General features: G+C 40.7%; 2 protein-coding genes and 1 long non-coding RNA gene across 4 annotated transcripts; 2 read left to right on the top strand and 1 right to left on the bottom strand.

Annotated features, from left to right (window-relative positions):
• The first annotated feature begins 143 nt into the window (after nucleotides 1-143).
• LOC120738310 lies at nucleotides 144-26,648 on the top strand. The gene is made up of 3 exons (XR_005696938.1): nucleotides 144-157; nucleotides 11,289-11,291; nucleotides 26,534-26,648. It is a non-coding gene; the product is annotated as an uncharacterized LOC120738310 (long non-coding RNA).
• LOC120738108 (NACHT, LRR and PYD domains-containing protein 3-like) lies at nucleotides 1,360-11,502 on the bottom strand. Its single transcript, XM_040039172.1, has 13 exons — nucleotides 10,712-11,502; nucleotides 9,850-9,963; nucleotides 9,054-9,158; nucleotides 8,811-8,936; nucleotides 8,317-8,442; nucleotides 6,825-6,903; nucleotides 6,471-6,690; nucleotides 4,991-6,305; nucleotides 4,508-4,948; nucleotides 4,233-4,406; nucleotides 3,917-4,090; nucleotides 2,989-3,035; nucleotides 1,360-2,813 (listed from the first exon to the last, which is right to left on the bottom strand). Exons 1-13 carry the CDS (start codon nucleotides 10,798-10,800, stop codon nucleotides 2,281-2,283), a joined length of 3,543 nt encoding a protein of 1,180 aa, XP_039895106.1. The 5' UTR covers nucleotides 10,801-11,502; the 3' UTR covers nucleotides 1,360-2,280.
• Nucleotides 13,190-24,599, top strand: LOC120738131 (protein NLRC5-like). 2 transcript variants are annotated; one of them, XM_040039220.1, is made up of 6 exons: nucleotides 13,190-13,330; nucleotides 15,765-15,833; nucleotides 15,937-16,346; nucleotides 16,482-18,105; nucleotides 21,201-21,458; nucleotides 24,105-24,599. In XM_040039220.1, exons 3-6 carry the CDS (start codon nucleotides 15,965-15,967, stop codon nucleotides 24,535-24,537), a joined length of 2,697 nt encoding a protein of 898 aa, XP_039895154.1. In that variant the 5' UTR covers nucleotides 13,190-13,330; nucleotides 15,765-15,833; nucleotides 15,937-15,964; the 3' UTR covers nucleotides 24,538-24,599. The 2 variants fall into 2 exon arrangements, with proteins under 2 accessions (XP_039895154.1, XP_039895147.1); XM_040039213.1 differs by lacking the exon at nucleotides 15,765-15,833.
• Nucleotides 26,649-26,765: the final 117 nt, after the last annotated feature.

The following is a 26,765-nucleotide window of genomic DNA, read 5'->3' as shown; positions in this document are numbered from 1 at the left end:
GCAATGTCTTTTGTTTACCTCATGGAGAGTTAAAGATTGGTTCTTAAGTTTTAATCTGAAGTCAATGTTCCCTCAAATTTTTCACGTGTCTGAGCAAACACACAAACTCCCTGAGCGGTCCCTTGGACCACTGTGAGTAACAGCAGACGTGTGCACTGTGGTCACGCTAGCATCGAATCCATCCAAGTTACATGTTTATTAAAATAATCAAATTACAGCATTTACATTTATGTTAGAATACTTTTAATTAACTGCTTTAGCCCACTTACAATGAAAATTAAAAACAATCTTGTTCATGACCTGTGTAGTATGTTAACACTATTGGAAGTAAAAATAACTTGAACTCCAATTTTGAAAACAAAACTTTCTTTTTTTTTTATATAAAGCTCTGACTTGTATTCTGAGTCTGTGGTCTGGGAGAGAGTCTGTAACTCTCTGTCTGCAAAATACAGTAAATAAAGACCAATGTTGGGAAATTAATTATATAGTTACTTCTTCAAAAAAGTTACGGAGTTTTGCAAACAAAGTTTTTTGCAGCTGTTTACCTAAAAATGCAGCAAAGGTATTTTTTTAAATAAACATTTCAAACTATTTATAGAAAAATCAGCTGTTCTGCATCAAATTTGATGCCACACATATTATTTGTGCCACTCCAAAAAGTAATTTCTGTCCACTATGAGATAAAGCAGAACATCAGCCTGATACCTGCAGGCCTGACAACAGGAAATGTATCACTGCTGTAACATTCAGCAGTCGCCTCATTGTTCTGACACACAAAACAAAACTACTGACTACTCCTAAAACTTCCTCCCTTCCTAAACAACTAAAGCCGCATTGCCATATCATTTTCTGATTGGTCGACAGTAAATATAAACAACCATAGTATTCAGGAAGAAAACCAAACACTGCAGATATTTTATCATAACTCTGGCCGATCAACACAATTTAAAAACTGGTACAAACGTTTTCCGTCAATTGTTCCGTCTGTCCTGCTCACATCTCCAATGGTTGTACACGTTGTCATTAACGTGGCTTCACTCCACATCAGCCGCTTTGCTAGTTAAACACCGGTGTCGGCACATAAGGACGCTGTCATAGCCTGTCGACACTTAGCTGCGTATATACGAATGTGAATCGCATTATCGGCTGGACTGTGGGATAAGGTGGCATTGTTCTTATCCCATACTGGAGCAACCAGTCACTTACTGACTAACAATTCTGTATTGCAGTGTTAAAGTTTTAATTTCAATTTCAATTCAGGTTAGATTTTATTTTTGTGTGCAACACAGGTTTTCTGTGTGCAGAGACAGTGCCAGCAGTGCGCAATTGTGCACGTACACAGCTTAGAGGGAACATTGATTAGAACCATGTCAATAAATTTAATTAGAGTTACTTTCATTTCAAAAAGTAATCCAGTAATGTTGTTGTTAGCAGGGACAGAGTGGGCTTTCTGACAGGTACCAAAGTTGTCTGTAAGGTGAAATGCTGAGCTTCTATTTTACATCATATACACAGTTTTCTCAGCACAAAATCAAGTAACTGAACCGAACATATAATTGAAACCATAAAAAGAGATTTTATACAATTCTGATGTCCCGGCATTTAAAATTAAATGATTAAATATTAAATTAACTTTCAGATTGCAAAATAATTTTTAAAAACTTTGATTTTGGTTTCTCAACCACCCTCTCACTGATGTTAAAGTGCTAAGTTTGAGATTACACTGCTGTTCCATATTAAAATCCAATGTGTTAAAATGACAATAAAAAACAATTAACTAACTCAGGGCCCTAACAATGTAACTGTTGGTATATTGTGCAATTACTTATAAGTTAGAGGATTACATACGTCAGAGTGGATCCAGTAGATGTCTGCAGTGTCAGCTTTAGCAAAAGTTAGCAATCAGACTGATAAAACATAACTAGAGTATTTTGATAGTGAGAACATCTATGAATCATTGTGGAAAGAATGCTTACTGATTAAATAATATATAATCAATACTGGAGGAAGGTTCAGGAGACCATACAGACATTCTGAATTGAATTTAAAAATTGTGTACCGTTTGATCTTCGATATTGTAGTGCCTGAAGGGAACAGGAGAGAATACACAACAACAAATATGAGCAACAAAACTAATTAGAAGGAACACCAGTTCTATATCCACACTATACTGTATACTTACATCACACGTGAACAATAAAATAAACCTTTAACAAACAGCCTGTTTAAAAATGCTGAAAAGCTGACTTCTGAAGTGTTTCTGTAAAAGGAGGACAGCCTTTAGACTGCACAAAGAAAGACTGAAGAATTTGACCCAAAAACAAACCCAGGATAAAGAGGTTCAGTGAATGTGGTGTTGAAGGTGTGGAGGTGGATCAGAGTGTCAGAGGAGACTCTGTAGAAGGACAGAGTGCCAGCAGGACAGTCCACATACACTGCTACTCTGTTAGAGACAGAGGAGGAGGAGGAGGTTGTTGTTCTTGTCTTATTGTGCCAGACAGCATGAGGACCATGATCAAAGCAGCTCAGACTCCACGAATGTTCGTTAAATCCAAGTTCACAGTCATATCTGTCTCCCTTCCTTCTGATTCTTCTGTAACTCACTGATATATCAACCATTCCTTTCCACTCGACCTCCCAGTAACAGCGACCAGTCAGACCATCTCTGCACAGGAGCTGAGGATACTGATCAAATCTGTCTGGATGATCAGGATATGACTGAACCTCCCACACACGTGTCACCTTCCTGTTGTTGTCAGACAGTTTGAGTTCTCTGTGCACTGTGTTTGTGTCGATAGTGAGTTGACAGGAATCTGATGGAGAGAACAAACACAATCCAGCTGCAGTTATTGATCCATCATCTGTTCATTGATTGACACTTTGATGATGACTCCTGACATCAGAGATGTGAATGAGTGATGTGACAGTTTGAAGATGGTTGAATGTGTGCTGCTTTGTTTTCATGAACCACATTAAAAACACACTTACACTTCCTCAGACCTGGTCTCAACCATCGGACTCCAGCAGGCTCCACCCTGAAAGGAGGAGGGGGGGTCAGACCAGCACAGTCTCTTTCAGCATGCACACATGGACATTACATGGCTCTCATTCACACACTGTTAGACACTGACTTTGCTAACAAAACGGGAATAGAAAGGTCCTGCATCTTACAAATAGGACTCTGACTCTTACAATCCACATTTCTTTGGTTGTCAGAAAGTTTTCAGCATCTTTACAGCGGTAACCATCTGGAACATGCTGTAGGTGATGCGTTTCTGCAGCTATTTCTGTACCTTGGCTGTCTTCTGTATTCAAATTTGTGCACTCCAGAAAACGTAACATTTAAAAGGGTTGGACTAACATTAGTTTTATAGCTTGTTACACTCCAAATGTTTCCATTTGCCTTCAGACATGATAGCTGACAGGAAGAACACAATTACAAAGTTAACATTTCCACATTACTTATAGCAGCTAGCTTCAGTTAGCTTCCTTATTTGATCTTATACTAATGAACTCAAAGACGCAGCTTAAATTAACCTGTAATTATCAAAATGTCTATAAGGTTTGTGTACTGCTCTCACCTGAAACACATTAAAATAACCTGTCTCATGCTACAATCCCACCAGCAAATTGAGTGTGCCAAGATTATGACAAAAAACTCTTATCCACTTCACTGTATTTAAACTTTCCAAAGATAACCCAGACTGGGGTATGTGTGGGCCAAAAACCTCTGCGTAATGCTTCAGGAAGGCTGCACGGTCACTGCCCATGCACCAGACTTCTTTATTTCTTTGCACAAGTATTCATGAAAATAATAATTTTTCAAAACTATTTAGTGAAATTGATCCTCTTGACTTTTAATCTTAATGTGTGTTCTCTATCTATGCATGTGTGGCTGTCACAAGACTCTCCATACCTCAGAGTTTCCAGTCTCCAGCATGGATCACTCATTCCAGCCGACAGCCATTGCATCCCGAAGCCTCTTGAGTGATTGTAACTCAGATCCAGCTCTTTCAGATGGGAGGGGTTGGAGCTGATAGCTGATGCGAGCGAAGTGCAGCCTTCTTCTGTGATCAGACAGCCTGACAAACTAGAGTCCCACAAATTTAGCAAATGTTTTTAACGTTTTTTGAAAAAATAATTATACTATACTTAAAATAACTGAGAAAGACAGTAAGCTATAACCATGTCTTTCCTATCTAAATGTAAGTTTAAAAAGCTCTTGATCTGACCTGAGAGTTTCCAGTGTACACTGAGGACTTTCAAGCCCCACTGAGAGAAGCTTCACGCCTGAATCCTGCAGATTGTTGTTACTCAGGTCCAGCTCTTTTAGACTGCAAGACTGGGAACAAAGGACTGTGGAAAGAGCTTCACAGGTTCTTTCTGAAAGGTTGCAGCAACTTAGCCTAAAGAGGCAAACAAAATACAAAAGTGTTCTACCTTTTCTATAGTTGTAAGCTACTTTGTATCATTTTCATTCATAAATAAATGCTATCTATGTACTTACAGAGCTTTTTTAGAGGCTTTCACAACTGGCAGGAGCCTCAGAAGAGCCTCCTCTGAAGCAGAGTATTTCTTCAGGTCAAACACATCCAGATCTTCTTCTGATGACAGTAAGATGAAGACCAGAGCTGACCACTGAGCAGGAGACAGTTTATCTGTGGAGAGACTTCCTGATCTCAGGGACTGTTGGATCTCTTTCACTAGAGAACGATCATTCAGTTCATTCAGACAGTGGAAAAGATTGATACTTTTCTCTGCAGTCAGATTTTCACTGAGTTTCTCCTTGATGTACTGAACTGTTTCCTGATTGGTCTGTGAGCTACTTCCTGTCTGTATCAGCAGACCTTGAAGGAGAGTCTGACTGGTTTGCAGTGAAAGGCCCAGGAGGAAGCGGAGGAACAAGTCCAGGTGTCCATTTGGACTCTGTAACGCCTTATTCACAGCACTTTGATAGAAATGTGTCTCTGTAAAGTATCTTGGTTTTGACCTCTTGGAGGTTGTTTTTTGTTCTTCCAGCAGATTGAGTCCAGAGTTGATGAAGGTCAGATGGACATGAAGAGCAGCCAGAAACTCCTGAACACTCAGATGGATGAAGCAGAACACCTTGTCCTGGTACAGTCCTCTCTCCTCTTTAAAGATCTGTGTGAACACTCCTGAGTACACTGAGGCTGCTCTGATATCGATGCCACACTCTGTCAGGTCTGATTCATAGAAGATCAGGTTTCCTTTCTGCAGCTGATCAAAGGCCAGTTTTCCCAGAGACTCAATCATCTTCCTGCTCTCTGGACTCCAGTGTGGGTCTGTCTCAGCTCCTCCGTCATACTTGACCTTCTTCACTTTGGCCTGAACCACCAGGAAGTGGATGTACATCTCAGTCAGGGTCTTGGGCAGCTGTCCTCCCTCTCTGGTTTTCAGCACATCCTCCAGAACTGTAGCAGTGATCCAGCAGAAGACTGGGATGTGACACATGATGTGGAGGCTTCGTGATGTCTTGATGTGGGAGATAATCCTGCTGGCCTGCTCCTCATCTCTGAACCTCTTCCTGAAGTACTCCTCCTTCTGTGGGTCTGTGAACCCTCTGACCTCTGTCACCATGCCAACACAGTCAGGAGGGATCTGATTGGCTGCTGCAGGTCGTGTGGTTATCCAGAGGTGAGCAGAGGGAAGCAGTTTCCCCCTGATGAGGTTTATCAGCAGCACATCCACTGAGGTGGACTTTCTAGGGTCAGTTAGGATTGTAGTTTTGTGGAAGTCCAGAGGAAGTCGACACTCATCCAGACCATCAAAGATGAACACAACCTGGAAGTCTTCAAAGCTGTAGATTCCTGCTTCTTTGGTTTCAGTAAAGAAGTGATGAACAAGTCCCACCAAGCTGAACTTTTCCTCTTTCAGCACATTCAGCTCTCTGAAAGTGAATGGAAATATGAACTGAATGTCCTGGTTGGCTTTGTCTTCAACCCAGTCGAGGGTGTACTTCTGAGTTAAGATTGTTTTCCCAATGCCAGCCACTCCCTTTGTCAGCACTGTTCTGATTGGTTCATCTCTTCCAGGTGAGGCTTTAAAGATGTCCTCTTGTCTGATTGTTGTTTCTGGTCTGTCTGGTTTCCCGAATGTTGTTTCAATCTGTCTGACCTCATGTTCATTATTGACCTCTGCAGTCCCTCCCTCTGTGATGTAGAGCTCTGTGTAGATCTGATTCAGAAGGGTTGGGCTTTCTGCTTTAGCGATCCCCTCAAACACACACTGGAACTTCTTCTTCAGTGCAGATTTAAGGTTTTGCTGACAAACTCTGCTGGGAGTTCCTAAAAGAACAACAGACCAAATATACCAACCAAATGTTTAGAAAGTTCAGGCAACAATTTCATGCCCTAAATCATTAGCATTTCAACACATGTGGGTCCCTCTTTTGAAACATTAGTAAATGTTCCAGTTACTCAGCAAAAGAAAATCTTCAGAGAAATCCTCACTGTTCTTCAGACGGTCAACCAGATCCTCCTGCTTCATTCTTCTTAGGAAGTTGACTGTGATTTTCAGAACTGCCTCTCTGTTGCTCCTCCATTGCTCTTCATCTTCACAATGCAATACTGCTTCATCCTCCATCTCACTGCCTTCATAATATGGACTCAAAACCTTCTGGATCTTCTTCAGCTCGTCCTTCACAAAAGTGATGATGTTGTCCTCCAGCAGCTGGAACAGAATACTTTATGAATGAGCCAATCAGACTGAAATCATGGAGCCAAACATCAGATCTCTACAAAGAGCAGCATGGAGATGATTGTGAACACGATAGATGTAAAAGTAGTTGTTGTACATATACAGACCATAAATATGGAGTCCAGCTGTGTTTGATGCTGCTGGGTAGACTGACCACTGGGAACCTCTGAGCTCTGCTGGTCCACTCTGTGGAGGAACCATGAAGAATTACATTACACTATCTTTCCACATACACATCCAGCCATGTAAAATGGTCACCTGGTTATTAATGTGCCATTTATGCTTTCAAATAAATTAGTCATGCCTGCTTACTCAAGTTGTGGCTAATCTAAGTTTAACACTTTTGGGATTTGTTTAAATTTAAAAATTTGCAGTGTGAAAGGGACAGTCCAAATGCAAATACAGACTCTCTTCTCATGTGCAGAATCTATTTAGTTAGCTAGTTAAGCAATTGTAATTGCAAATGGACAGAATTAACCTGGTCTTAATGAGCGACTATGCAAACAGCGCTCCCTGCACCTACAGACAATCATTCCTTTTTATACAATGCAATTAGGAAGTTATTCACAGCTGATATATTTTACATATTTTCTATATCGTTTCGTGGGATTGTGCAGTCAAAGCAACACCATCATATTATGACACTCTCAACCTGAATGTAGGGAAAACCACAACATGTTTACATGAAACTGCAGTGTGTTATTTTCATAGTCTCTTGTGCATTATGTTCAGTTTTCTCCACCCCCTGCTCGTTAGTCGATTCCATTCCCCTGCACCTTGTTTCCCAGCTGTCTCTTTCTCTAATTATCTCATGTGTATTTAAACCCTCATTTTTCTAATTTCTCTGTCTTGTTGTCCTGTTTGAGTCTCACATGCTTCCTGCTTGAAACCAGTTTTGAAACTTCTGTGAAACTTCCTGAATGAATGCCAATCACATGTTTCTTCCTTTAATAAAATTAGTCACAAAAGATTTTTCAGATTTCACTATTTTTTAATCCTGTTTTTAAAAGTATGCAGCCCAGAGTATGTTACTAAACTGGTGTTAAAGGCATCTCTAAGGGTTTCGTTTCAAACTGAGAAGCTTATCTGGGGTTTTAGAGATCTCGTTCTTTGCATAATAAATTTTACTCAGCTAATTACCACTTTATGTTTAATGGTTGTAAATGCTCCGTCTGCACTGATATGTTCATACTTTAGAGAAGTTCTGCCAGAAGATCATGGCTGTCATGACTACTTTTAATATGTTAGATCTGAGTTTTATGAACCTTTGTGTAATGTTTGGTATCTGAAGAACAAACTTGTGACTGTGTTGCTCAAACTGGAGTTCCTCTACCTGATTTTATGTCTCGCTGTTATGTGAAATAACACATACACTATGGCCTGGATTTGTATAGCGCCTTACTAATCCCTAAGGACCCAAAAGTGCTTTACACGTTCAGTCATTCACCCATTCACACAGACATTCACACACACTACACTAACACTGCTCTTCAGATTATTCTTTACCCTGAGGTGTTTTTAGTATACCGTAGATACCTACTTACACCTCAGTACAGAGCAAACAGCCACTTAATGAGACGGTACTGATGGAAAACGTACCTCCTTCGTTTCCCTGGTTTTAAGGGTATAACGTTTTTCTTGAAAAATAGCGGTGGCTCCATGGATGCATCACTCTTCACAGACTCACAGCTACGTGTCTGTTTGAAGACAGTTCTTTGACAGATCCTGGTAAGCAAACAATGAGCCATCCCAGAGAAAATTAGATCATAAATGTATACAGTTTAAAAATGAATAACCATTAAATGTTAAAAACAATCCAGAACCCTGAGAGTAGACCGAGATGCATAAAAGGCCTTCTGTAGTTCTGCCTCAGAGCTTTAACCACCTCTGAGCATTGTTTTGGTGTCTGTTACTTGTGAGTCTCTTAGTTAAACCGAACTTCCAAAATCTGATTTCAGGTCTCACTGCTACGTCCCACTAACACTCACATTAATCTTTACAACCATTTTAGGTCTAAATATCAGCTTAAACCCGAGTACAGGGAACCAGGTAATTATAGCGACAGCTCTAATGGACGTTCCAGGAGAGCTCACCTCTTTGGTTTTCCTGCTCTAAAGGTTGATGCTGGTTTCTTGAAGAATAGCGGTGGCTCCATGGAGGTATCACTCTTCAGAGACACACAGCTGTGATCAGGCTCACAGCAGCCTGGTCTGTCATGTCTGCCAGATAAAGAAGTAGACCACCAAGAACAAGTTTATTCAATTCAGTTTTGTTGACATAGCATGATTCTGAAGATGAGGACAGATGAGGAAGAAGATGAGCTGATGTTTACTTACACCATCTCTGAAATAATCTGCTTTTTGAAGAACAGTGGAGGCTCCATGGACAGATTACTCTTTAAGGACACACAGCTGGGATCAGGTTCAGGATAGTCTGATGGTCTGAGGCGGATCGCAGCAGACAGAAAGATCGAGTCCCAGGATCAAGATTAAGATTTCAATTAAAAAATATTTTTGTGTTCAGAAAAACATGCAACCACATTATAAACAACAACAATTCTGCATGATTTACAAACAAATACTCGAGTCATTTCTGCTCATTACTCTGTTATTAGCAGGCACAGAAACTAATCCTTCTCCTTTCTGAAACTGAACCATGACGCTGCCCTACAGATGGACCCACACACTGTTTTCACCGTTCTCTCCAAAGTCATAGGAAATATAATGCTCACGTTTTCTGTTAAACTTTGTTAATTATCTCTAAGTTACTTACAGTGTGAATTTCCACCTGCTGAACTTCTCCTCAAACCATCTCACATAAATACAAACAGTTATTTTCTTCTGCAGCCTCACTTAAACCCTTCATCCTCTAACTCTTTGCTGTCAGTCAGACTGATGAAGAAAGTTTTTCCCACCAATGTCTCAGGATCACACGGAGTTGATCAACTGTCGTGATTATATTTCTTATTTTGTTCACACATTTATCTGCAGGCTGAAGCTGCTGACTGATTCTGATGCACAGCTTTATGTTTATGTAAGAACACATAAAGCTGACATGCTGTAGGTACACAAAGCTAATGAAAAGTAACACTGAACACACGAATGTGGCATTAAGGACTCAGTTCCAGCTTACATGTCTGGAGCAAAGAACAGCGGAGGCTCTATGGACTGATTACTCCTCAGAGACACACAGCTGGATTCAGAAAACCTCTGGAGGACATGAGGCCAACAGGTTCTCCCACTGACTCTGGCAGACATGGAGAGAAAACCATGTTACATCATTGTTCACAGAAGATTCTCTCTCCACAGACATCTGACCTGTAGGAGGTCTCTTCATGTTCTTCCTCCCCACTTTCACCAAGAGCTGCTCACAGACGATCATCATTGGCGCCTCTCTCTAATATTGAACATCTTTACCTTACCTTAGGAGTGAGATAACTATGATAGCTGGTGTTACATTAGTAAATATACATTTCTTTCATTCTAAAACTCATTTGTGTTATGATTCATGTAAAATTGCTAATAAATGTTAGAAATAATGAGTATTTATATACTTTAGCCTTTTTTCTTCCCCTGCAGGCATCACCAGCCTCCAGCATGTATTACTCAGAAGAAAAAGTTATATTAAGAAAATTTTAAGAATTATCGTTATTTTTTAAAATCTGCTCTTTGAGCCACTTGTTTGGTATTTGTTGATGTTTGATGCTAGAAAAATAACCAGGATAGAAGAAGAAGAAGAAGAAGGGATTCATTATTTACAGCTTTGATTTGTGGTTGAATGATTTATTTCACAACCAGATCAAACCTCTAAACTGTCCTCTCATGTTCTGTGGAGCCTGGCTGTGTTTATCACACCCTGCATGTTTCACTGCGTTATATGTTCCCACACACTACAGGATGGATCCAGCATGTGTTTATTGGAGCTTTGAGTGTGATGTGAGTGCTGAGCTGTGACATGGAGAAGAGTCATGGACAGTTAGAGATGGTCATCTCACCTCCGAGCTTTGGTCTGGCTCTCATGTTCCCCACACAGAGTGCTTTTAGAGGGAGGGGCTCCCTCCTCTCTGTCCTCACACTGATCCATGCTGCTCAATTCACATCAGCTCACACACACTTTCTACCTGCAGAGGAAACACAAATCATTCGTGTGCACATCAACTGAAACCCTGCTTTCCATCACTGTGCTGTCCAAACATCAGCGGCTGCTTTCCTGCTTCCTCTCAGTGTCAGCTGCATGCAGTCAGACAGCAGTGTGAGGCAGAGGAAGCTGCCAGCAGCTGCTCTGCTTCTATTTAAAGGTTTTACTGATATCTGTGCCGTTATCATATCTGTTTATTGATCCCACTCTTGAAAAGTTCTATTCCCAGTTTTATATGATTATTACATTTTATATTATATTTATCAGTCTTACTCGGTCTGTCCGAGTTACAAACGTTACAAGTGTCGTAACAACCGTCCTTACAGACGATGACTTCCTGTTAGAGGAGAACAGCCAGTGTGACGCAGTATTTTTACTCACAGGTCGTTGTGTGTAATCCAAAAAAGTCGTATTTATAACAAGTAATGATTGAGTCCGTCTTTCCCTCTGGCAGCACCGTGAAGATAAAGTCCCGTCCGGAGCTCAGTGTGTCTACATTCTGGTGTTGTGCCAAACGCGATCGCACAAACTAACACAATATGGCGAACACGGCCTCGTTGCGGTGCCGTATTCGCAGTCTGAGCTGCGAGTCCGTCACCGTGAACTAAGCTGCACACAGGGAAACATCACAAACATCACACACTCCTTGCGTTACCTGAACACGGAGCTTCACACGGAGACGGTCCACACACACAAAGTTCAGGAAAAAAGTAACGAACACGGAAACAGCCGAGCAGCTGCTGTTCACCGAGACTGTCTCATATTCCACGGAGAGAGCCACACCTCCACGTCCACACGCACACGGGTGTTTATGAAAACGGGGACTTTCCGTTCTTAAAATCTCTCCGCCCACATGTAAACGCCAAAAACAAGTCAAACGCTGCCAAGAACATGGCAAGTAATAGTAATGTTGGCTTATCGCAAGCTTGGAGGGTGTACTTCTGAAGTTTGCGTTTTTCTGGAAAGGAAGCGAATTTTTACTTTTCACCTGCCTTCAATCTTTCAAATGTTAATAACTAAAGACTATGGCTGGTGTAGACTCACAGCTTAGGAATGAACAAAATGCATACAGCATATGTAATTTGTGTGTGTGTGTGTGTGTGTGTGTGTGTGTGTGTGTGTGTGTGTGTGTGTGTGTGTGTGTGTGTGAGTGTAAACCATAGTTAGTTACATTAGCAGTAACAGGATTTTGTCATTGTAGAAATTCATCCCATTGTGGCGAAGGAGGAATAACCAGTAAAGGTGACTAAGGAATGCTGACAACCACCTGGGGAGGGAGTTACCCCGGGAAAGATTTCTAAAGCCAATGTGGATCTTATACTAGCTACCAAAGCCCTCGGGCTCGTTATTAACAGCAGAGGTGAGGTTAAAGGCTTCTGAAGATTAGGACTCAGATTGATCCGGAGGAGCGGTGCATCAGTAAAACCGTTCCACACCACCCTGAAATTTGTGTGTAGCAGCTGGTCTGTGCAATGCGCAATAAACACAACATATTATTTACTGCCAGATCATAATAGCAGATAATACCACAATGTAACATGCAGGCATTAATCTAACAGTTTCATTAAAAGCTGCATTTTCACAGATATTTCACTTTTATTTGTTGTAGATGCAGCAGAGAGAGTGACTTGCTATGTGCTGAGATCAATTCAGTTCATCACTGAAGACTAACAAGTGTGCTCGCCTCTAAACACTCAGCGTGAGGACTGAAGGAAGAGTTTTACACTGCACTGCGCTCACAGCTTGTAGCCGATTAACACTCGTTCGAATAACAAATCCCACTTATATAGCAAAGCGTCACAGGCATGGATTTAATGCAGTTTGCAGTGTGCCATAAATGTCTAATTCATGAGAAAGAAAGGAAATGACAGTGTTTTTTAATCCAAAAGAAAACTGGAGAAATGAGAAGGAGACAGGAGGAGGAGAGAAGAAACAAACACTTCACATGTCAGATTTGATCACACTGGGTTAAACAGCACACTTCAGTTTAGGGGAAACACTGTAACATTGCATGTTATGTTACAGTGTCAAGACCATGTGGAAGAAAGAAGACTGACTCAAAACCTCAAAGTGAAGCTAGAGTTAAATGCTTTACTTAGAAACAATTCACGAAGTAAAGATCATCAGGTAATATTAGATTTCTTAGACAAACACATTTATATGATAGCATCTAATCCTGAAGTGACGTTCTGGACCACACTCCATACCAGATGGTGGCGGTATTGCACCATTCTGTTGTTTGCCAACCGCCAATAACATTTAGAAGAAGAAGAAGAAGAAGAAGAAGAAGAAGAGCAGGAAGAAGAAGAAGAAGAAGAAGAAGAAGAGCAGGAAGAAGAAGGAAAAAGTTGGAGGAAAGTTGTTTGTTTCTTGTGGGACGTGATTCTGGTCAAACCCGGATTATCTTCAGTCTCTTTTGTTCCTGCTTCCTAATGGGCTGAAACTTTGTCACGTTCGCGGGATGTTGAGTGTTCAGGTCAGTTGTGTGTCTTCCTGACACCGTCCTGTTTACCTCGGTGTAAGCTCATTGCTCACTTTTCATTTTTCGTTGGTTTTAATTTACGTTTGAAAGTTTCAAGTGCGGGTTAAAAACGGCCCGGTGTGTTCAAGGACGCCGCGGACTCGTGAATACGAGAATCCACTTTTAATATGTTTTTAGACTAAAATCTCGCTGTGTGGACGTCACGTGTCTGTCAACAAGTGCTGCGAATTTAGAAAACACATCGGTGCAAATTACAAGTCTGCGTCATCATTTTTGTGCGTTTGCTGTCGGGCTGTTAACTCTAACATCACGATTAATGTGATTAGAAGTTTAAGTGAAAGCGTACAGCACATGTTCATAAACTTCCCCCTGTGATCAATAAAACTATTCTCATTCTTACATGTGAGTCCAGGAAGACTGCCATTAATACTTTACACAAAGATAAATGTCAAAGTAACGGCAGCAATAATAAACCGGGTTTAATTCACTCTGTAGTCTGCAGACTGTCGTAATACATTAGACCGGATTCTTTTCCACACTCAGAAACTGCAGATTGTGCCTTAAAACAGCGGCCACGTGGTTATCAGAGTGCGCAGGTGCACATTCTGAGTGGGCCTGTCTGCAGATGAGTTAAACTGAGAAGATCTACAAGGTTTGTTTTTCCTCCTCTTGATATTTTTGGGCTCTTTTTAAAAATAATGACTGGCTTTGTTATCTTTGTTTAAACTGAGGCAAAAAAGTGATCCGTGTTGCTCTGAAACAAAGAATCCTGGAACCACCTTCACTTTCGCTTTACTAATGTTACTTAAGGTGCTGGGATATTTACAGGTTTATAGATGGCAAAAAATCAGTGGTACAGTTTAACGTCATACTTCTTAGACACATTGCAAATGCAGGGCATAAGTACTTTGCTACTTATTTCAGTATAAAATTATTTTCATGCTAAATACTGCATTGCTGTTTTTTGTAGCAGTTCTGTAGCAAGAATATGGCTCCATATGTTTATACACATAAATGAAACTGACATTTTCTAGAAATAAAGTAGACCCATTTAAAAAAAAAAAAAAAAAAAAAAAAATATATATATATATATATATATATAAATAACATCGGTTCAACAAGTTGATACTTTGAAATATTACAGTACTTGTCAAAAGTCTTGAGCCAGCCCTCGTTTCTTTAAAATGTTCTTGGTAAATGGAAAACGGCTACAGTGGTTCATGGAAATGTGCAGAATATTCTAAATAATGACTTTATAAAGAACGTCAGTATTTGGTATGACCATCTTTTTTCCCCCTATAGTCTGAACTTTTGCTCATCAGGAGGAACGTCTGTGACCTGGTCAGCTAATCTTTGCTGTTGCCAATAGTCCGTACCAGAAATACTACTTGTTTAATCTGATTGTTAATACAGTTAAGCAGCACGACTGATTACTGAAAGATAGTATTCATCTTTTCCAATGACTATGTCTAATGTGTGTTTGACATTAATCAAGGCTAAGCTTTAACTTGGTATCTGAGTGTGTGTTGGTTTTAGACTAGTTGGTTAGTCCATTCTTTTTAACGTCCCTAGTCTTCGGGACTAGTTCTGCAGGCTTCTTCAAGAACATTCAAAGCTCTCCTTTGGATGTTGGCTGCCTTTTGTTTGGTTCTCCGTCAAGATGATCCTCCAGTCCATGGTCAGTCTGTGACTGATGGTGCTTTACTGTGTTTTTCAAACCCGGAATGGGAGTGTTTGGGTTTATTGGCATGCTGAAAAATGAAGCAGTTGTCAATCAGACACTTGCTAGATGGTTTTGCACAGAGGATTGAAATCTAACGGTTCTTTGCTATCTTTATAATTCAGTCAATTCTCACACACTACTGGCTTTAGAAATCATGGAGAACTATGGCTCAAGATCATTTTAAAAATGACCAAGTTTGGCTTCAAAATGTAAAGAATTTGGTCTTCAAGTGTTAAAACCAAGTGTTTAAATGTGTTTAAGATAAGTTGTTGTTATGGTAACTAATCTTAAGATAATATTGGCTGTCCTTTTCTTTTAAATTATATTTAAAAAAAAATCCAAAAATGAACTCTGAACGTCTCCTAAATCTCCTCGTCCCCTCTCCTGGGGGCTAGTTCCAGAACCCATATAGTGCACTGAGGTGAGCATTAAAGGAAACCAGCCCAAAACTCAGGCGTAGGTCAGTAAACTGAAAAGTAAAAAAAAAAAAAAAAAATTTAGTCACCGAACACAGCTCACTAGCTGCACCCACCAAAAACAGCTATCTGGCACCAGAGCTCATCTTTCTCTGGCCTTAAATACCTTTAATTGCTGATAGGAGTCCTAAGACAGGACCTTCGGTAGGACACGCACACACAGGCAACTTCAGTAGGAGGCCCTGCTAGGGCCAATACACAAACTAAATGTTGCCTGTTTTCCAACCAGATTTCTAATCCTGGGGTGCAGACTAACCAGTGTCATCTGTTTGCACAGCAGTGATAATTAAAAAGAGAGGTGAGCTTTATCCTGCTTTAACCGAACACTCCATGCCACAAAGCATAAATCACTGTTTGAAATCCACGTTGTTCACCCTGATTTTTTTTTTTTCTCTGAACAGGACCTCTGAAATCCAGCAAGTAAAGATCATGGCTTGTGCATCTCAGTCAGCCTTGGATTACGTCAGGAGTGCCAGAGACCACCTGGTGAGAACATTAAAGGGGTTCACTGAGATTGTGGAGAACCTGTCCACGAGAGGATTTTTCTCAGAGGAAGATGTGAATAAAATAAAGTCAGAGAGTGATGGATTTGACAAAACCAGAAGAATTGTAGACTATGTTATAGAAATGGGGGAAGAAGCTTGCTATGAGTTTCTCAGGATTATTGACACAACAAGGAGAACCTCTGGAGAGAGATCACTGTCGTTTGCAGAAAATCCAGAGTCATCGTCCTCTCTGTCCAACATGTTTGACCTCAACTACTGGATCAGCTGCTTTTCCTTCAGGGAGGACATTAACATGGATGTACAAGGTATTTTTTAAACTGAAATGATTTTAACGCATTGATGATTTTTAATCCATCCATATTGTGATGCTGTCCAGTGACACATCAGTGACATTAAATTGTTCTGCTTTTTTTTTCCCTCCTACACCTCCTTTCTTTCAGGCCCCAGCCCGTGTCACAGATACCAACAAAAGCTGAAATCAGAAGCTCAAAAGATTTCAGAAAGATCATGGACCCAAAGTAAAGCAGTCTTGTTAAACAAGCAGAGCTCCCTGTCCTACACCTCGCTTGTGTTAGACACACCAGGACAGGCTTCAGCATCCAAAATAAAAAAGTCAAAGATCAAGAAAAGCAGGAAGCTTCGACCTAAAAAACTAAAAACGTACATACCTGAGGACAAACATGGAACCTCTCCCAGTGAACTCCTGAAAACATATGAAAGAAAAATCCTTTTGGTAGGAAAACCTGGAACTGGGAAAACAGCTGTGGTCCATCAGATGTTGAAACTGTGGTCAGAGAAAGATAACAGAGGTCTGGATTACATGTTCTACTTTGATATGAGAGAAACACCCAACATCACAGAGGTCCATAAACTGGAGGATCTTCTCTTCAGTGTGTTCTGTGAACCAGATGAAGGCAACGATGAGGTCTTAGAGGACATAAAGGATAATGCTGACAGTGTTACCATCATTTTTGATGGATTTACAGATGTTGGCTCTACATCTGTGGTGTTTAAGCTCATACAGAAGACCCTTCTACCCGAAGCAAAGATCATCATCACCTGCAGACCAGAGGTGGAGTCAGCAGACTTCCTGTTGGATTGGGACTGTCTCAGAGTGGAAGTGAAAGGCTTCAGTGAGCAGGGCATCAGAGAGTACTTATCCAAGAATCTGAGTGAGGATCACTTCAACAAAGTCTTGTGTAACCTGGAGTTATTCTCTCTTTGCCACGTCCCCATGTACGCCCTGATGGTGGTCGCCTGCTTTAGCTTTGAGGGCTCAGATTTCTCTCCACATCCCTGCACAGTTACTGAAATATACCTCAATATCCTCCATTTCTGCAATCAGAGAAATGTTTCCAAGACACCTGAAAATGAAAGCACTAAATGGGATGCAATACTGTCTTTATCTCAGGCAGCTTTTTGTGCAACAGAAGGAAAAAATGTGAACCTAACATCACTGCCCAAACTAGACAGCTGTGCTAATTTGGCCATTTTGAGCAAGCTTCTGATTCAAATCAGCCCAACTGTAAAGAAACCCTTGTGTGCCTTTCTCCACTACACGGTTCAGGAGTTTTTTGCAGCTCTGTGGGTCTTAAAGGATCCAGAGAAGACCAGATGTGTTCTACAGCAGTGTCTGGTTCAGGGCAGCAAACACATGAAACACTTGGTCCCTTTCCTGTGTGGACTGTTGAATGAGAAGAACATTGATTTGTTAGAAAGTCTCCTTCCTCCTCAGCAGCTCAGAGACACGTCTGACTGGTTCTTCAAACACTTGGTGACCACCTTTGTAGGTTGTAGTGATAGTGAAGACTGTGAAGTGGACTTAATGTTCTTATGTCAATGCCTCTATGAGTCTCAGTCACCTGATGCCTGCCTCTGCCTCCTGGATAAACTGGACTACTGTATTGATGCGAGTGGAGAGACTCTTGATCCTCAGCAGTGTTGTGTTCTGGCCTATGTAATCAGCCAGAGTCAGGAGAGGAAAATAGAGCTGAACCTGGAGGATACAACAGTATCAAAACAGGGAATGAGGCCTTTGCTGGGATGCCTCAGCAAACTTCAAAGGTAAGTGAGAACATTTAGATCTGAAGTTAAAGGGTTCTGTACATCTGTTTTTAATGTTTTAAATGTAAAGCATTCAGTGATTTAGATCAGTATGTGTTTTTCTTAAAGTGAAAAATGAAAACATAGTAGTGAGAAGGATTTGTTTCAGCTTTGTTTCATCATGTTTCCAGTGAGTTGTAGACAGCAGAAAGTTTGTACGTAGTCTTTAGGTATTTGGTAACATTATTCTTTAGTCTTGGTGCATACATAATAATCCAGGTGAGGGGATCCCAGAAAGCTAACTAACTTTTACCTGGACGTTTGTCATTTGAATGAGAAATTTTATTACTTATTTAAGACATTTTCAGTCTCAACTGAAGCACATTTAACTTGTAAACTAGCACCACTGCATCACACTGACCCATGGTCTCATAATTATTGTGAAGTTAATTTCACGATCAGAGGCCATGAGCAGTGCTAAAGACAACCCAAAGTAAGGTTAGAGTAACAGAGCTATCTCCCAGATTAATTAATTAATTTGTAGTTGTTACTCCTGAGTTATCAGGCAGACACGTACAGTGGGGCAAAAAAGTATTTAGTCAGCCACCGATTGTGCAAGTTCCCCCACCTAAAATGATGACAGAGGTCAGTAATTTGCACCAGAGGTACACTTCAACTGTGAGAGACAGAATGTGAAAAAAAAATCCATGAATCCACATGGTAGGATTTGTAAAGAATTTATTCAGTTCAATTTTATTCAGTTCAAAAAAAGCGCCCCTCCGACAGCCAAACCCATCTGTTCTCTGATTGGATTGTTACATTTGTGATTGACATGACATTGACCAATCAAATGAAAGGAAGAAAAATAGGGTCAAAATTCGTACTTGTAACTTGCAGGGTTTTTTTTTTTTTTTGGCTAAGTCCACACACGAATCTTTTTTACGCACGCACAAATCTTTATTACACATACAAATCCTGATTTACAAGTACAAAATATTTATGACCACATTTTGAGCCCATACAGACGTCTGTGAAAACGTCGGAGCGCTTTTGAAAATACGTGGTGTCTTGATAAACTGAGCAGATATTTGAGGTTTACACAGCTACATTTCCGCCTGAAAATATGTTAAACGTTTATTTTGTGACCCAGAAAGAATAATAAGAGTAATATTAAAACTAAGTAGCTGCCGCCATTGTTGGAAACTGAGCAGGGCTGCGCTATGAATTCTGGGACACAGCTTCTTCTTCTTCGGGGTTTAACGGCAGCTGGCATCCTTGTACATGCAGTGCTGCCATCTTCTGTTTCAGTCCGTTATTGACCCTGTGCACGACAAAATGCTAACTTCCTGGTTTGAGACCGGATGTGGGGTTGTACATTTCCGGTAGCTTTACTTTGCGGTCAATCGCTACTGCGAAGATATACTCCAAGATCATGTCCAAAACTCTAAAACGGACAGGTGAAACTACAGGTGAAGAATAGTCAAACCAGATGTTTCCACGTTATGTCGATATCAGCTCGTCAAGTACACACCTACACAGCATGTTAACAAACCGTGAAAAAAGCCACACAAAAAATGAATGATTGCTGGTAAGGGTTTCTATACATTAGTATTTACGAAGGGTATGTTGTGACTTATATTCAAAATTACAGTGGTCCCTCGCTATAACGCGGTTCACATTTCACCTCGCTGTTTCGCAGATTTTTTGGTGCAAGTTTGCATCCTTTTTTTTTTTTTTTTTTTTTTTTTTACATCACATTGTGTCCTGCGTCCTGATCGCTGCAGACGATCTCCTCCATGACGTCTCTCCTGTACAGTACAGAATCGCTGCATCGATCGCGGTGTGACTCTGAAGTGCAGTGCTGTATGTCCACCATGTCCATGAAACCTTTTGCACCGTCAAAAAATAAAATTGGCTACTTGATTTCACCTATCGCTGGTTATTTTTAGAACATAACACCCACGATAAACGAGGGACCGCTGCTTACAGATACTGAGAAATATAACATTTGAATCCCTTTTCTCTTTTGCTCTGAGACGCTGGGGGGAAAAAATATCGACAAGTCGATGAACATCATTTACAGATATATTGGATAAATGCCCAAGACATCTATAGAAATATAAATCGCCGCTTGATTCATTCATTTGCTTAACTTGTTTTGGAACGTAAAGAGGGCGCGAATAGGACACCGGAAACAGAGCTCCCCACAGGAGTTTCCGCACCGGAAGTAGCATATGCTAACGTGCACACAGTCAATTACACTCTTAAATCCTGCTACTTATTCCTGCGTCTTTTGGGATCTTACAAAGCTTCAAACGACGCGTCGACTATTAAATCAGTCGTCGACGATTTTGATAGTCGACGTAATCGTGACTAGTCGACTAATCGTGGCAGCCCTACTAGGCAACCAAAATGTGATGTCCCCATATGTGGACGCCACATCCTAGGAGGGTAAAGTTGTCCTTATAACCAGAGATAAAAACTGCTACAAGAGGTAAATTAGTATTAAACCCTAATTCTTTTGTCCCCATGATAGAACAGAGAAAATCTGACTCATAGTGGTCAAAACATTTTATATTTCTTTTTATTCAATCATCTTCTAGAAGAGAGAGCCCTGCACAGGCCCAAAAGCCAGTTGCAGGATCTCTAACATTTGAAGCTCCACATGTGTCTTATATGGTGTTATTTCTGTAGACAGAATGATTCTTACATCCTGTTCAAACTGCGGTGACTCTGCTGACTATATCTGTTCGTATTTTGAATGTAGATTTTACACTTGTTTAAGATTTACTTTCTAAACCTTGAAGGCTGCAAACTCACATCAGCTCACCCGTCTCTGGTTTATATCGTATGCAGAGTCAATCCTCTTAAGCCTCTGGCAGCTTTGCACAAATTAGGAGTTTTGCATGAAAAAAGGCGAACATGGTTCTTCAGTTTCAGCATGAATCTACACAAATAGACTATTATTATAATAATAATAATAATAATAATAATAATAATAATAATAATAATAATAATAATAATAATAATAAATAATCATATATAATATAATAATAGTTCTCAGCAGCTGATTAAATGTGAACTTGTGAATTTCTCTACCAACCTTCCAACTGTAGGAGTGACTCCTTGTCACGCCAGCTGTGGAGCATTTCTCTTCTGAGTGAGGTGGACGTGGATTACGTGAGTTTACTTGACTTCACTGAGAATCAGCTGCATCTCCCAGTCAACAGTGAAACACAACTGTATGACCGAGCTGTGAGAGTCCTGCAGAAGAGGAAGAGGAAGGTGAAAGTCTGCCTTCACTGTGATCACAGAGTCTGTCAAAGTGCGAGCTCGTTCCTCTTACACCATTTACCCCACATCCACTCACTCAGGTATGCTCTTTGGTTTTACTTATTAAACACTCAATGTTTTCATGTGATCTTCAATTGTGGTTTAAAATCCAGTTGAGTTACTTTATAGAAATAATTGAACCAACTGTAGTACTGACCTTATGGCTTTAATGTACTTTTAATGCTGGAGATATTTATCTGAGACAAATCTAGGACGGTATCAACGAGTGCTGCTTGTTTCTGTTTGTTGTTCTCAGATCAAATCATCACATCGTGTTTCCTTTTCTTTCTTCCAGTTTCTGTCAGTCATCAGGAAATCTCTCAGATCAAACTGAGTTGTTGATGAATCTCTTCATTGTAGTAGCAGATAGACAACAGAGGACAGGAGAGAAGATCCTCAACATGCTATCATCAGTCTGCTCTTATCAGAAATTCCCTCTTCATTCTCATTACAATGACAAATATCAGAGTGACTTCCTGTTGGATCTGTACTCCCATGTGAAGGACTGTGAGACTAAAACAGGTCTGAGTGTCCTTCCATCATTACAGTCAGTTTTCCAGTCAGCTCCTGCAGTCTGGTCCATAAACCTCTCAGAGAGAAAGACCTCCATCCTCCTGGAGCTGCTGAAACTCCAACCAGAGAAGAAACAAGTGGAGCTGACAGGCTGCTCACATGAAGAGAGTGAAGTGAGGAGTTTGCTGCAGTGTCTGCCTTTTATCTCACAGCTCAGGTAAACAACATGTTCTTCACATGAGTCAAATATCTGTAAGAGAAGATTTGCTGTGAAAATAAGTGATGGAAATATTTGGAGCTCCATGAATTGTAAAGTGATGATTTTGTCTTGTGCTGCCTGTTTGTCATCAGCATCATATGTTTGACCTCATCTACATGGATCATGTTATAAATGTATTCAGACTCTGTCATATTTCAGAGGGAAACGTTCTCAGTCCATCCCTGTGTTTCACTGACGTGTTCAGCTGTTTGTTGCTATGAAGTTTCATATTTTCTATAAATATCAGACGACTTTTAATGCTTATCAGCATCTAGAATAAAGACGTTCTGATCAGAAAGGTTAGATTTATATTTGATAGGATCATGTGACTGAGCTCCTGCTGCAGAGTGTTGGAGTGCACACATGCCAGAAACATCCTTTACACCTGAATCCATCATCGCCATGGAAACAGCATGAAAGCAAACTCAACGAGTCCTTCAGTGACGTAACTCAGTAAATGAATGAGTTACATGAAGCTGGACTTTATCTCTGACTTTGTTTTACTGAGCATGATGATGATGATGGTGGTAGCAGCTCTATAGTGAGCAGATGAAGATGTCAGACAGCAGAGAGGTGTGTGATGTGAGCAGCAGGTGAAGCTGCTGTTGTAGATGTTGTTGTTCCCCTCTGTGTGTTTCTGCATTGTTGATGTTTAGTGTTTGACTCTCTAAAGTCAGACAGCGAACAAAATAACAGTTACAGTTCAGAACGCAGTGATTTCACACACAGGCTGAGTGTTTGTGTTGTGAGTCAGTAACTGTCTAAGAGCACTGTTCAGCTGCTCTGATGGAAGATGGCTTTAAGATGGACTTTCATTATATACAACATGGAGTCCATCAGCAGTGTGTGGCTGTTTTTATGCAGCTCACATCAAATCATCACAAGTGATACAGAACATACAAATATTGATCACACAGTGCAAACATAACTCACTGAAGGTTTGCAGAATATTACATGAGCAGGGCCAGAGTGTGAGTTTGAGGCTTTAAGAGAGGAAGAGACTCACTGAGCAGCTGGAGCCACTCAGAGCTGTAACTTCAATGTCCTGAAACTTCTTCTATCAAATCAAATGTGAATGATCACAAAACACTAGTGAATATGTCACACAGCGTCACAGACGAGTGTAAACAGCACGAACACAATGTTGATATTGAAGCGATCAAGGCTACTTTAGCTGCTCCCTCATCACAAGGAGTCACCTGATGATGCAGGAAAGTGTCTCTGGGATGTTGAAGAGTTTGGAAGTTCTGTCGTTGGCTCCTCTGGTTTGTAGTCAGTCAGTTTTAGTAAAGACGTCCAGTCAGCTTCACTTCCAAAGTGCTCCTGAGTGAAACACAGCAGCTAAGCTGTTTGGTGCTGTGCTTTCACACAGGTGAGCTCAGGTGAAGGCTGAACAAGGGGGCGTGGCCTCCTCGTCTGGCACAGTGAAAGCTCAGCACAGCTGCTCAGGCTAAGGAGGTGATGAGGTTCAGAGGTGGCTCGCCATCTCCTTCATCACAGAGAATCCAACGCAAACAGCATTTCCTGTCATATAAACATTGTAGAAAACAGACGTTACTGCATTAAACCAAGAAACACCAGGATTCAGTGACCATAGCAAATATAAGATCTAAACTCTCCAAATACTCCGACGTACATGAATAATACAACACTGTATTACAGCTGTTCTCACAGTGTTCTACCTTTTTACAGCAGTGACATAATTATTTGATCCTCTGCTCACTTTATGAGTTTGCTGACTTCCAAAGAAATAAAGAGACTCTGATTTTATCAAAGTTTCATTTTACTGAAGACAGAAAATCAACAAAGATCCAGATTAAACTCACAAACATTGCAAAGTGTGTCAGCAGTGTGTGGCTGTTTCAATGCAGCTCACATCAAATCATCACTGAATGTTTCCTTCTTATTGTTGCAGAGTTGATGCTGAGACATCAGATGAAGACCGAACGAGGATCTTTGTGAGTCTGTTCTGTGCAGCAGCAGAGAGAGAGCAGCAGACAGGAGAGAAGATCCTGGAGCTGTTAGCATCAGTGTGCACATACAAACACAGTCCTCTTAAAGTGAAATGGTGTGACTTCCTCCTGGACCTGTACTCTTATGAGACTAAAACAGGTGTGAGTGTCCTTCCATCATTACAGCCAGTTTTCCAGTCAGCTCCTGCAGTCTGGTCCATAGACCTCTCAGAGAGAAAGACCTCCATCCTCCTGGAGCTGCTGAAACTCCAACCAGAGAAGAAACAAGTGGAGCTGACAGGCTGCTCACATGAAGAGAGTGAAGTGAGGAGTTTGCTGCAGTGTCTGCCTTTTATCTCACAGCTCAGGTACATGAATTCTTCTTTACATGATTAATTCTTCAGAAGACGAGATGCTCCCTGAAGTCAGCAGTGGAAACATTTTTCTGTATATGCATTTTAATATAATTGTATAATTGTACAGACGGCTGAAGAGTGAAGCAGCTTGATCATAAGCAGGCTTTCTTTGTGTGAGCTGGCTTGATGGAAGCTAAACCTGCAGTCAGAGATGACAGCTGTGACAATGTGGGGGAAACTTTGTGTTCAGCTTCAGTCTCTGTCCACACTCACATAAAAGGGGCCTTGATTCGCTATTTCTCTCTTCTTCCACACTAAATGGACCAATCGAATGCCGTCTTCATCAGTCACAAACATGAGCACATGAATGGATGATCAACATCTGTGAAGAAGTGAATGAATAGATGTGTGTGAGCGCTCTGTGCTGCACATTAGAGCTGTAAGAAATATTTGTAAAAATTATTATTGAAAACTATTTTAATAGTAAGGCAATATGAGCAGTGTTACAGGCACAGCCCTGAAGACGGGAGCCTCATGGGCAGTGTGGTCCGTGCAATTCTGCAGATCTTTCTTTCTTTTTTTTAACAGCGCATTGTGTTGTGCATCCTGATTTGTTGCAGACCATTACCAATCAACCTTGAGCCGTGTCTCCTGTCCAGTACAGAACGAGTTCAGCTTGTCAAATTTACATAAATCCTCGATCGCTAGCAGTGCTGTTTGTTTGTAGGGTTTCTCCCCCACAAACACAACAATGTCGACGAAACCTTTTGCACCGTCAGAGGCTCCTGTGGTAGCTCCCACAAGGCTGAGGAAGACGCTAACTATGGCACCAAAAGTTTGACTCCTGCACATGCTAAAGGAAGCTAGAAGTTACCGCATTCTTCAGATTATAAGACGCATTAAGCAAAGCCAAACAGTCAGAGGAGTCAAACTTGACTCATTCTTCTTGCTTCGTCTACTTCTGTACCATTGATTCATTAATGTTGAACTCTCTGCAGCTGTTCCCATGTTCTGAAAACAGGGTTTGATCTTTGGTTTCTTCTATAATACTGGACTTATTTTTCTAACAAGGTTTGAACTTTGTGTTTAAACAAGCGAGAGAAGAGTGAAAATGTTCATACCTGTCTGAGGAAAGTGTACAGCTTGTAGTGAGGTTATTTACAGCCTTCAAACATCTATAATAACTTTAAAAAATGAAGCTGACTACTGTACAGATTTCACCTATCGCGGGATATTTTAGAACCTAACTGCCGCAATAAACGAGGGTCCGCTTTACACATAAAATAATGAGGCCTCTGCCTTTAAATGGGGGGACAGTACCTGCTGAGTAAGTGTGTAAAAACTGCAGATAGTAAGACGTGAAAAAAGACGCACAAGTTTTGACGCTGCGTGATGAACCCCGTATTCCTCGTCCACGTAAATGCAAAGAAGGAGTTTAAAAAATCTCAGTTTTAGATTATTCAAAATGCCGTTTACGTGTGAACGAAAGGCCCAAACACATAGAAAAAGCTGTACAGGTGTGGACAGAGCTTAAGACGTAGATTATTTTATTGCTACCAGTAAATGATTGCAGTTTACTCTTATTTGTTTCATTGTTCACTAAAGGTTTTAGGTTTGAAATCAATTTTAAGTCGAGTTGGTTTTGGTCTGGTGAGTAACCTTCAGTAATAGTAATAAATCACACAGCAATGAGACATTAATGTAGTTGTAAAAAGCATGATAATATATTTTGTAATCCATAGTATTCAGAATACGTTACAAAATACTTTTTGGGGCATGTAATCTGTAATCTGTAGTGGAATACATTTGAAAACTTACCTTCCCAACACTGACTGTGAGTCAGAAACAGTCTAAATACTATGCTCAGCTGCTCTGATGTAAGATGGCTTTAAAATGGACTTTCATTATATACAACATGGAGTCCATCAGCAGTGTGTGGCTGTTTTTGTGCAGCTCACATCAAATCATCTCTAAATGTTTCCTTCTTATTGTTCCAGTGTTCTTCCTCTGTGGTCACTTCATCATGGAGCAGTCAGGATCTTTGTGAGTCTGTTCTGTGCAGCAGCAGAGAGAGAGCAGCAGACAGGAGAGAAGATCCTGGAGCTGTTAGCATCAGTGTGCAGATATCAGACATTCCCTCTTCATGAGAGACGCATGGATGAAGATTATCAGATTAACTTCCTGTTGGATCTGTACTCTCATATGAAGGACTGTGAGACTAAAACAGGTCTGAGTGTCCTTCCATCATTACAGCCAGTTTTCCAGTCA

The sequence above is a fragment of the Simochromis diagramma genome, unplaced genomic scaffold (genome assembly GCF_900408965.1).
Source record: "Simochromis diagramma unplaced genomic scaffold, fSimDia1.1 OVJJ01000105.1, whole genome shotgun sequence".
Classification (NCBI taxonomy): Eukaryota; Metazoa; Chordata; class Actinopteri; order Cichliformes; family Cichlidae; genus Simochromis; species Simochromis diagramma.
Note: the sequence above shows the minus strand (reverse complement) of the source record. Positions and strands in the feature narration are given on the sequence as shown.

Bases quoted from the DNA above. Each gene is read 5' to 3' on its own strand.
- LOC120738108 (XM_040039172.1), bottom strand. From the start codon at position 10,800: ATGGATCAGTGTGAGGACAGAGAGGAGGGAGCCCCTCCCTCTAAAAGC. The intron at 9,964-10,711 runs GTGAGATGACCA...CATGTCTGCCAG, and splicing joins AGCCAGACCAAAGCTCGGAG to AGTCAGTGGGAGAACCTGTT. The intron at 4,949-4,990 runs GTCAAAACCAAG...TTTCTATCAAAG, and splicing joins CAAAAAACAACCTCCAAGAG to TGCTGTGAATAAGGCGTTAC.
- LOC120738131 (XM_040039213.1), top strand. From the start codon at position 15,965: ATGGCTTGTGCATCTCAGTCAGCCTTGGATTACGTCAGGAGTGCCAGA. The intron at 16,347-16,481 runs GTATTTTTTAAA...CCTTTCTTTCAG, and splicing joins CATTAACATGGATGTACAAG to GCCCCAGCCCGTGTCACAGA. The intron at 21,459-24,104 runs GTATGCTCTTTG...TTATTGTTGCAG, and splicing joins CCCCACATCCACTCACTCAG to AGTTGATGCTGAGACATCAG.